Below are 12,204 nucleotides of genomic sequence, written 5' to 3' on the forward strand. Positions count from 1 at the left end.
TGGTTTGCTCTTCCAGACCCACAAAATGCCCAAGGACAATTTCATCCGCTAAAGTGTTTTGGTGTGATCAGGTGATAGAAGGACAGCGATAAACTGAAAACAGTCTAGAGACATGTCTGTGGTGTAGCTTACAAAGGACTGATGCCAAGCCAGTTTCTCCATTAGTAGGGTTGCCGAGAGACAACCTACACTGGTCGCCCATAAATGTTTACAGGACTTGACAGTTGTAGTTAACGTCCAATTTCTCAGATTACAAGTAAAGGAGCAGGGAAGCGGTGTGCTGTGGTGTGTGGGAAACCGAACTAAGACACTGGTTTTGTACCAGTATGCTGTCATGGAAATTAGGGTAAAGTTATTTTTCAGTTGGTTGCCTAAAGGACTAGACAAGACAGAAAAACAGATTCTCCACTAGTAAACAAATGTTAAAACACCCAATCAAACTGGGAAGTGAGTGTAAAAGGAATTTCATATCTAATTATTTGACTTGATTTGCTTCTAGATATAGCACACCTTACTACAGTAATGAATTAAATATTCTCTATGTCTATTTGCCTTTCAGGGTGTGAACATATGGAAACATGTATTCTGCTCTACACAACCACACCTACCATACTGAGCATTGTTGAAGGTACCAGCTAAAGTTTTGCACGATGAGTTATCACCGCCACACACTCCACATTTATCTCGTCTTGCCTTGGAATTCAGCACATGGTCACAACCGGCTTGCTAAAAAGTAAACAAACAAATACATGAATTATATAAATAAATGCATAGACTTAAAACACTTTAGACATTTATTTTAATGCATTTAAAATTGATATTAAGATTTAAATATTTGTTTTTACTAGTGTTCCTACAAGTATCACCCAAAAATGACATTAGACAACAGTAAACATCGTGGAAAGACAATATCTGTGTGTATAAATAAAGGAGGTCTGTTCGTTTGAGTGTTCAGACAGTTGTATGGTTTATCAGTACCCTGCAGAGGCCCTGTACACAGATGTCATGTGTCTCTGGTCCGCACTGCGTTCCATCAACCACACGGTCCTTCAGCTGATAGTAAGCCGTTGTCCCAGAAACTCTGCAGAAAAGCTTACATCGATCCTTCATTAGAACTACAAAGGAAAGCCACAGTGCTCATTAAAGGTATTGTTCATTACTACAACTACTACTACAATACTACTATTGCACTACTACTAATCGAAGCACACAAATCCATGATATTGATATTCACACATATACAAATATTGATTCAAATTACTGATCACTGACTAACTAATAGCTAGAAGAAAATGAAAAAAGACCATTTACTCCCTGTTTTTTCTACACATCACTGTTGGAAGTGTAAGCGGTCTATTCTAAACAAATCTGTAACCACAGTAATGGCTTTTAATACAGGCCGTAGGATATACTAGTCCTAGTGGTACACATAATCTCTCTCTCTCCCTCCCCTTCTCTCTCTCTCTCTCTCTCTATTTCTCATTCTTCAAAAATCTCTGATCTCATTTCCAAATAACACCCCCTTAAACATGCTAACATGTAACTCCAGTCACAGTTTGGTTGAGTTAGCTGCCCAATAGTCAAGAACAAAAACAATCTGTTATGGGAGTAAGTATTTCTTAGTATTTTTATGCTTTAAAAAAAATAGACTCAGTAAAGTCAGTGAAACAGAGCAATAGTTTTAGGAAGATCAGTATTTCCATACTTACTACCACTATACTTGGGAATCCAGCGGACAGTAGGAGGTAGACCGTTGATGTTAAAATGTTTGCCATCAAACTGAGAGCACTGATCCTCTCGGAAGTCCTTCCTTCCTTTGGGACACGGCTCAGTATTACAGGATCGAAATTTCATTCTCCGCCCAACACAGAACTTCCCACCATTTCTGGGCCTAAAGAAATTATCTCCTTCATTAGTGGAAATTAAAATCTCCTTCAGAAATAAGCAGTTCATGATAATGATTGTGTTTTCACTCTTTCAATCTTCCCTAAATCTTTAACTATAGTGTGGATTTAATTATATATATTTAATCTGTTTTCTTTCCGTTATACACCTTTTTAACTCACAAGCTTGATCTATTCATTCATAATTTAGTCATATACAATATAATAGGGACAATAAAGGGTTAAGATCTGTTTTCTCTTTGCTTTCACACAATCTTGGCTTAGCTTTAGAGAACAATTACATTTCCTATAGAAGAAGGGAGTAGGGGGAAGGCATGCAAAATCATAACTAATAAGAAACTGGATGCTTAAAAGGCACTCACTCAGGTTTATTGCAGTCTCTGGCTGCGCTTCTAATCCCCCCCCCACAGGATCTGGAGCAGGCACTGTATGGCCCCCACGGCCCCCACTCCCCGTGCACTGGGCGCATCTCCATTTCTTTGTTCACACATTTGCCGTGTCGACAGTGCTGCATAGAAAAACAAACAATCACTTTGAGGTGGGTTTTAAGTTCAAATATATTAGCTGGCACCTCGCCTTTTTACTTTAAGGGGTGTGAAGATGTATTAGAAAGACCTCATGCTCTGTAATGAACTGAGCAAAATAGATTCACTAAAGACAACAATGGCTTATTCTGTGTTGTTATCTACCATGGAGCAGATGCACAATTAAAACAGCTGGAAAGTTGGCTATATTTATGCATACATTTAGTCAAATACCAATAAATAACCATCAGAAACCAAAGAATGAACTGCATAAATCCCTGGGTGTTTTCTTACTGAAATGCAGGACATAATTGATTCTGGCATAAACTGTACCCCATTATCTGAGTACAGAAATTGAGTGATTAAACAATGATAGGGTAACATTAGAACACACGTGACAGACCTTTCTACAGGAATGATATTGTAACCAGAGAAATGTATAATATAGAATTATCCGATTGTAACATTGTTTCTGCTGTTACCCTTGTGAGTTAGTTCTGTCACCCAGAAGCTAATGCAAAACTCATCGGTGATAGAGAACGATCTGACAGGTTTCTAGCCTGAATCCTGAAGCATTCAATCAGACCACTCCATTAAAGTGACCATATAAAGACCGAATAAGTTAGCAGAACATCAGGTACTGGGTAATTATATGATATTGTCTAACCAAGCAGTACTGAAGAGGCACAATGTTTCTTTTTACCAAGGTATTTGTCTCTCAACAGATTATATAACTGGCCAGTAGTTTAAATGCTGATAACTTAATTTTTCTTAAACTTGGTCTCAGAGGAGATTCGACTGACAATTTGAAGTTACGGTTTTGGGGGAGGTTTGATTGACAATTTGAGGTTTCGGTCTGAAAGCCCAGGGGATTCCACTCAGCCATGCTTATAAAGAGCTCATAAAAAGCAAAGGAATGAATGACACGTTACACATCATTGGGCATTAAAAAATGAAGTCACTATTAGGCCTTTATCAGAAGCAGATGGCCTGTACTTTTGAACCTGTCACACGCAACACAACACGGAGAACAACACTCGCTTTCCCAGAGCAGATGGATGCTCCAGTTACAATTACATCATGATCCACATACCTGATTCGATGTAGTTTCCTTCTCTCTCTCTCTCTCTCAGAAGTGTTAAAAACACTACAGCTGGGGCATATCATTAGCTAGGGTATGCAGTTGAAGTATAGTAAGCAGCAAGATTGATTCAGTCCCACTCAGGATTTAACAAATGTATTTCTGTTGTTCTGGTTAATAAAATGATGTTCCATAATTCTGTATTCCGTTTCGCATTACCACGGAGCACGAGGAATTCATAATGCACATTCACATGGGCCAGCGTTGTTCTGAAAATGAACAATCTGTACATGATTTGCTCTGTCACTATTGAGTTTAAATTACACTTTTGACTTCTTAGTTCAGCGGTACGGTGGCGGGCAGCAGCAGTAGTATTTTCTGCATCTAGTGGGGATGAATGAGCAGCAACGTACAGTCAACAGGTAACTCTGCTGTTAATGGACTACACAGAAAGTGATGTGATATATATAAGTTCGTTAGTGTCCTTCACAAAAAACGACAACAACAGACAGCACAAACTGTGAAATTTATTTAGACAACAGCATACTGGAGGCCCTGATGCCACTTTCTGTTGACGGCCCATACATCTATTAATATAACACACCATGACACAAAGGTGTTCAATCTTCCCACTACCCTGCACTTCATGCTTGCTAGATGGGGAACCATTAGTTTAATATAATGCAAGAAACAAGCAAAAGCACACAGTTGTATTGAAAACGGCATCCATTCAAGAATTTCAAGAAAGTAGATAAAAAAAAAATACAATCTTCCTTTAAATGTGTTCATGTCTGCCTTTCAGTATTATTTGACATTCTATGAGCTGCCCATTTAAAAATCAATTTAAATCCAGCTTCTACTGCATCATGGCTGAGTAATTAAATTCAATTTTGTACAGGTATTAATTAGCAAAAAAGGTGCAGTCGGTTTTTACAACAGGGAAATCCACAAATGAAATAGAATCAAATTACATAAATCTTTTTTTATTAAAAATGACCAATTCATCTATTTTCGCGTGAGTATAATTTCCAAATTTCCACATAACTTTTAATCACACACAAGAACCTTGTGTTACACTTAGGTAGTCTTAATTTAATTTGATATTCAATCTAACAGAGAGAGCCATGAAATACGAAGGCATGAAAGGCACAGCAAAGACCTGCAGGGTAAAACGTACTAGTTAATACTTTAACGTGGTTTATTGTTAAACTTTTTTTTCATTTCAGCCCCTACTTGACTTTGCTTCCATAGCAACAGTTAACCGTGAAACATACACCCTGTCAGCTTCTCTAGCAGTACGGGTCTTGTTTAGCAGCTGCGCGACCTCCTGTCAGTGAAGTAAGAGAATCATGCTATAACCATGAAACCGCTAATACGTGAGAGGGCAGTTGCTCCAGATGTTATCCAAAGCCTTCAAGAACTGAGACAGCAATGATTCCAAGATATCTCACTTCAAAAATCCAATATATTGTGAACAGATTAAAAAATATATATTACTGCCATCAGCACATCTATAGGAAATTGGTTATACAGTAATTTATTTGAATATTTTATTAATATGTCCTTAAATCTGGCAATGAATTATACAACATAGGAGCTTTTCCAGATCACCAGGGACACATGGACCCGGGGACACAAATGGAAATTGGGCTTCAAGGCATTTAAGACGGAAAACAGGAGACACTTCTTCACACAGAGAGGTGTCACAATCTGAACAAACTCCCCAGCAATGTGGCTGAACCTGAAAATGTGGGAACATTTAAAAACAGACTGGATAGGATCCTTGGATCACTTAGTTATTAATAGACAACAAACGAGCACGATGGGTCGAATGGCCTCCTCTCATTTGTAAACTTTCTTATTTTCTTATATGAAATATTCCTCAAAGCTTCATATTGAGGAACTTAATTAAGACAAATAAAAAAAATATACTTAAACATGAGACGTACAGTAACATTAAGAAAATGATTTATAAAATCCCTGGCTTGAATTAGATAGGGACATTTTTGGTTATAATATCCGTGATCCTGTTAGTAAGGCCACAAAATAAATGTACAATTTTACCCATTTTTGATGTGGGGCTTTTACATGTTCCTGCCATTTTATGAACATGAAGGCCGTGGGCAAACAGCTGTGACATGAGTACACACGGCAAATAAAGAGCTCAGTAAAGTTGCTTCTCGAGTAATGAAAGGGTTCTTTCCAATGGCAAGCAGGTGTTAACCGCCTTTACGGTTTCATAAACAAATGTAAAGTTTATTTTCTTAAGGAGGGTGGGAGGTGAGTTTGCAATTTTGAGAGAATTAAATTAGTTTTGCCATCTCGGAGTCCTCTGTGACTCCCTTCAATTATGCCCCCCCCCCCCAATTTGAGCTGATCATTTCCTGCCCAGGTTAGGTAAACAAAATGACTTAAGGGACATTCTGAAGGGCGTAGGGGGTGAGAAAAGAGTCTGCAGGTGCAAGACAAAAAGGAAATGGTAAATACTGTAGAAAACTAGGCTTTTATTTCATTTTCCCCTCTCTATTAACACAGTACATTGAAACACTTTTCTCTTAGTTTCTTTTCATTTCTCCGTTGCAGTTGTAAAAAGTACCAAACAGGCTTTTCAATTTGTCAGCCCTAGAGAAGCAAGACAATGGCACACAGCAGGCAAAGCAGTGAACGGACAAAACAGGATTATTTCCTCATTGTGGGCTCTCTCTGTCCCCTCTCACCTACATCAGCTTTTTTTTGACTCCTGACTTTTTGCCGTCTCACTGAGGGAGTTAAGTTGGTTGCCAGTCAGTGGAAGCTATACAGGGTGGTCCTGTAATTTGGATTCCTGTCCACTAGGAAACAAAATGAGACCACCTGGGTACTTCTCCACACGACCTGAATGACTGTCAAACACGAGTGACTTGCTGTCAGTCAAAGTAAAAGCCTGTTTCCATCCCACATTTTGAAGGGGAATAGACAACTGTATTAATCAGGATATCACCCCTCCGCACATTCCACTGACCGCTGCTCGTCGAGAAGGTGAAGTCAAAAACAAGACACATCTGCCAGGTATGTGGAGCAATTGTGCTCATAGTGAGAGCATGTTTAATCTCCATTGATCTCAAGGGAATATAAATATAGATCTGGGAAAACGGATGACCAGAAAGATTGGTAAAATTCCCTAAAAAAACAAAACAAGCTTTTCCTAGAAAGTCTCGAGACGCTCTCCTAATTGAAAATGCACTCAGACGTATCAAGGTCTAGTGAGAGAAAAATCCCCCAGCTGTCGTGAACATGTGCTTCTCATTTGCTATTTCTGACAAAAGGTGCATGTGTATTTGCAGTGTATAATTCTCTAAATGATGTGTTGTAAGACTTAAAATGGCAAAAGTTAAAGCAGGAAATCCCACCCATACTTGCCCAGAAACATTAATAATATTCTGCAAGTGTATACCCTTTCCAAAGATTGTCAGCACCTGCTATGTAAAGCTTAAAACCTCTAATATTGCAAGGATATTTCACTTGTACAAAACATATCATACATCTACCAAAAATAAAGGCATATGGGCTGTAATAACCTCAAACTCTTTATTTCTAATACTGTCATAATACATTCATAGGGTTTGATCTCATATGCTTGAATTCTCACTACAAGATAATATTGTACGAGGAATAGTATGGCATTGGTATAGCATTGAAATCAAAGGAGTGGCTGTCAGTTTCAATTTGAGCTACAGCTGAAATCTACTACTATAGCAAAAGGATACTAGGCATGAAATCAATTATATCATCATTTTTCAACTGACATAATTTTTTCCAATACACCTAAAAAGCAGTCTGAAAAATAAGTGAGATGCTAAACTGTGAGTCGGCAGGAAAGATTGCAGGGACCAGAAGTCAAGTAGTCATTTTCGCGGACAATTGTATTTGATATTATAATAGTTCGGACTGAAAAATGTAATACACACGTGACAGCTTTGCTATGTTTCAGTTGTTGTGAATTGAGTGTGAAGATGGATACTTATGTTGCTGTATATAAGGAGAAATCTCCCATGATAGTAGGTGTTGTTTGCTTTCACAGTCATGGGTAAACGTGAGTGTCTGCTCTGGGAGACCTGGAGCACACGGAGAGTGAAGCAATGCTCACATGTTGACCTGGGTGCCTGTGGAAGCACTTTATAGACTGGAGTGTGGGCAAACAGAAATGAGGCCATGTGGGCAGATGACACTGACAAATTTAATAATTGTATAATAATAATAATAATAATAATAATAATAATAATAATAATAATATTATTATTATTAATTATTAATTATTAATGCGATGAGTAAAGCTATTCAGTATTTGACTGAATATTGCACTGTTTAGCTTGAATGTGGCCAATGTTGTATACATATACAGACAATAATTCTGTTCATGCATTTTGGAGGGGTGTGAAGTTCACTCTCTGGCACAAGGTTCTGTTAATATGAATGCAAACATACCAATCTGTTACATTGGAAATGCACAATCAATTAAGAATCTCACTCTTCACAAAATACCAGAGAACATTTCTACTGTACTCCTTTGTGCTTCTTAACTTAAATTAGGCATAGGTTCTATGTATCCATTAATTAATACAATAATATAAAATTATTTTTAAAATGAAACACCAATATATTAAAAATACAAAACTGAAATATCATAAGTAGATAAGTCCCCACCCCCTGAGTTAATACTTGATGGAAGCACCTTTGGCAGCAATAACAGTTTTCTTGCAGAGCACAGCAGGTTTTCCTCAAGGACTTTTCTACTTTACGTAGTGCCCCAGTCCCTGCTGTTGAGAAACATCACTAACATGTTGCTGCCACCACTATGATTCACAGTAGGGATGGTGTTCTTTTGGGTGATGTGCTGTGTTCAGTTTGTGGGAAACATAACTCTTTGCATTTAGGCCAAAAATGTCAATTTCTTTTAGTTCTGTCAGACCACAAAATATTTGTCACATGGCTACAGAATCTATTGAATGTTTCAAGCGGGCTTTCTTGAGTAATGGCTTCCGTCTTGCCACCCTAGCATTCAGACCAGATTTGTGGAGTGCTTAGAATATTGTCCCATGCACATTTTGAGCAGTCTTGGCCATAGAAGGCTGTAGCTCCTGCAAAATCAGTTTCCTTCTTGCTTAGCCATCCAGTTTGGAGGGACGGTCTGATCTAGGCAGGGTCTTGGTCTTGGCCTTCCACTTCATAATCATTGTCTAGACTGTGCTCCAAAGGATATTCAAGGCCTTTGATATTTTTCTTATACCCATCCCCTGATCTGTGCCTTTCAACAACTTTATCTAAGAGTTCTTTTGAAAGCTGCTCATGGTTGAGTCGTTGCTTTGAAATGCACTGTAGCACCAAACAGGGAACCTACAGGAACTGCTGAATGTATCCTAAAATCACGTGAATCACTACAGTTTAACACAGGTGGAGGGCAGTTAACTTGGTTTGTGATTTTGAAGGCGACTGCTTACCCCTGAGGTAATTTAGGATTGTTATTACAAGGAGGGTGGACACTTATCTAACCAACCAACCAAGCTATTTCAGTTATATATTATATTTGATTTATTTATTTTTAATACATTTTCTACAAATTTCTAGAATAATATTTTCACTTGTAAGTTGTGTGGTAGGATGTGGAGATCAAACACACACACACACTATATATATATATATATATATATATATATATATATATATATATATATCTTTAAAAAGGTAAAAGGGGGTGTAGATTTTCTATAGGCACTGTATATAAATGCAACCACATATCAGAAAAGACTGTGAGAGAGAGAGAGAGTAAGAGATGTTGGGGACATAGCAGGACCATGTTTATTATGAGTGACAACTGGATATATTAGCAACACGTTCAAAACACAAACAAAAAACGAGATATATGTTCCCAATAGGTCACATTCTTCAGTTCAGAGACTGACATCTATTTATGTAATGTTATGCTTGACTTCAGAACACCAAAGGCAACTTCTCTCTGAAGTTCAGGTATAATTGTACAGCTGAGCAATCCTCTTACCCACTCATTTCACAGAAAAAGACAAGGCTTACTAGGTTACTGAACCCTTAATAAGAATAAAGTCTTGTCAAGACAACATTCTGTCAATGTTCTCTTGCTCTGTGCGTGAATAAAAAAAGTCAGGAACATTTTTTCGTAAATCAGGAAGAGCTATGGGAAACACTCGGAAATACTGTACCATACAGGTGTTGTGTATTCAACTATATTGCTTTTTTCCTTGGTTTATGTTTAAATTAGCCACCAAAAGGCATTTTAAATTTTATTTTCTGACTCATGGTCTGTGGAATGAGTACAGTAGCATCCCCAAATGAGAACACAGCACAAATTATCTGTAAAGGAAATGCAGTGGAAATCCAGAGTAGGTAACACCAGGATTATCACAGTAGGGAGATGATCTCACATCCCCAAATCAACTCAATTGTGTTGAAAGGTTTTCTGAAGTTAGTGTTTTCAATTATAAAATACAGCAACCAAATCACACTAATCTCAGAGCTCTGAGATTTCAGTAAGACCGAACACATGTTCAGAAAACCACAGCATAAAAATTATATCCATTCAGATAATGACACGTATAATAAAAGTCTTGACTCACATTAAAATGGAGTGAACACATTTTAAATGTAGGCAATTTCCACATGCTTGTCAATGATCATCACTCTATGTGACCCAAGACACAACGACAGTGTGGTCATGCCTGTTCGTCCCACTACTAAGATGTTGTGGCTGAAGGGAGTCTTGGAGTTAATTTGCTCCAGTTTCATTCCAATCACACTAAAGTAGCAGTGATGCCTGTGTTAAACATATCTCACAGAAACAAGAAACGAATATTTCTGTAAAGTCTTCACATAAAATGGTTTGCAATAATAAACTGCAATCTTCAATCCTTACCTCCAATCTCCAGAACCACAGGGCCTCCTCACTACAAGCCAGAAACCGCAGCCAAAACAGACTGACTGATACAGAGAGCCAGAAATTGTTTACAGCTGGCCAATCTTTTTCAGGACTTAAAGATCTCTATATGTCTGACATGTGAGCATAGTAGAGTCTCTGATAATCACCTGGACAGTATACAAGAAAAAAATATCTAAAACTACATAATTATTACTGGCTCACTTGCTTAAAATAAAAAAGTAGGTCTATATTTTTGGAAACTGTCCCTCCATGCACTCCATGCATGATTTTTTTCACCCTAGGCCTTGGAAATCCTCATAATCTTTTTCATGTCCACATGTGATCCTGTGACTAAAAGTATTCCACTTTCCAATTAGTGTTAATCAACCAATCTATCTACCAATTCCAAACCACTTTACTGTAGCTCATGTTCCAGATCAGCAAGGATAAAATGCAGATCAAGATTTTAAAGCTGTACTGGAAGTATCGCCAAGCAATCTAAAAGGTTTAGAGAGTCATAAAGCTAACAATACAAAATAAATACATAACTTTGTAAGGTTTGAGCATTGAAATAAACCATATAAATGTATGTGAAGCACAACATTTAATTGTGATTTGTTTGCATTTTATTTTTGCAAACACTACCCATGACTCACTGCTTAGCAAAAAGAATACATATTAGCACATATAGGTATGCATATATTATTAATACAGTACATACACGTACTCCACCAAAACATCTTTAGGTGCTAAATGGGCCAATAAATGTCTTTGGAAAACTATAGTGGGTTGGATGAAAGAGACTGGATTTATCATGCCTCGTCGTTCCCAAAGTCTCACAAAGGCTTTGAAAACCGGAGAAGGAGGGAGGTATTTATAGACAACAAGGGATGGGATGCCCTCATTAGGACACAGCTCAGTGTGTGGGATGACAAAAGCACAGATGACTATGTGACAAGTTTATATGTCTGATAAAACGTGACTGTTGTTCATCAAAAAGTGCAAATAACGCTACACTGTGATTCTTCTCAGTGATAAGATTTCTTTCTGGGTTTTACTTCCTGGGATAAACATTTCACTTTTTTTTAAGTGTTCTCGTTTGATTTGTTTAGATTTTGTTTTACAGAATAGAAACAGGATGAAATAACATAAGGTATGCTTCCCCTTCTCCACTGAAAGATATTTAAATGTAGTGTACTGGTTGGGTTTTCACACAATAATGAATATATATCAGGACCATTTACATTATGTTTTTATTTCATGACAGAATTATTATCTAAGCAGTGCTGCATACAAGAAGCTAATTTCCATATTTCTACCTATTTTTAAAGGTATCTGAACACCTACATTTTTTGTATCCATCTGAAATGCCATTATATTCATATCATGAATATGCATACTCATATATAGTACAAGTGTCTGTGCTATTGACTACGACTGAAAACTAGAAAGGTGGCAAACACCAAAATACATCTTTCAAAAGTATTACTGTATTACTGAAAAGCTTTGTTTTTCATTGTACACAATTCAATTCTACGGTCTGTTAAGGAGTCATTTCAAACAAACATTACATGACGCATTAGATTAACCTTCAAGAATACCAAACTCAGGAAACTGGAAATAAAAAGTTGCACAAGTCATCTGCAAATAGCAATCCTTTAGAAATGTGGTACCTAATTAAGAAAAAAATTATATATATGGCAGACAATATTTCCTAGTAATAACTTGGAAGTGCGTAGCAAACAATTAATAATGACAGGTTCTGTTAAA

The 12,204-nt window shown here is 37.3% G+C and overlaps 1 protein-coding gene across 1 annotated transcript in view; it reads right to left on the reverse strand.

The window, feature by feature from the left end:
* LOC136771680 (A disintegrin and metalloproteinase with thrombospondin motifs 20) overlaps nt 1-12,204 on the reverse strand; it is a 97,161-nt gene that overhangs the window by 49,554 nt on the left and 35,403 nt on the right. The window contains exons 12-15 of the mRNA XM_066724142.1: nt 2,267-2,412; nt 1,710-1,891; nt 979-1,115; nt 609-726 (exon numbers count right to left, since the gene is read on the reverse strand). Coding sequence (XP_066580239.1) covers nt 609-726; nt 979-1,115; nt 1,710-1,891; nt 2,267-2,412 — 583 coding nt within the window. The remainder of the gene's footprint in view (nt 1-608; nt 727-978; nt 1,116-1,709; nt 1,892-2,266; nt 2,413-12,204) is intronic.

The sequence above is a fragment of the Amia ocellicauda genome, chromosome 15 (assembly GCF_036373705.1).
Source record: "Amia ocellicauda isolate fAmiCal2 chromosome 15, fAmiCal2.hap1, whole genome shotgun sequence".
Lineage (NCBI taxonomy): Eukaryota > Metazoa > Chordata > Actinopteri > Amiiformes > Amiidae > Amia > Amia ocellicauda.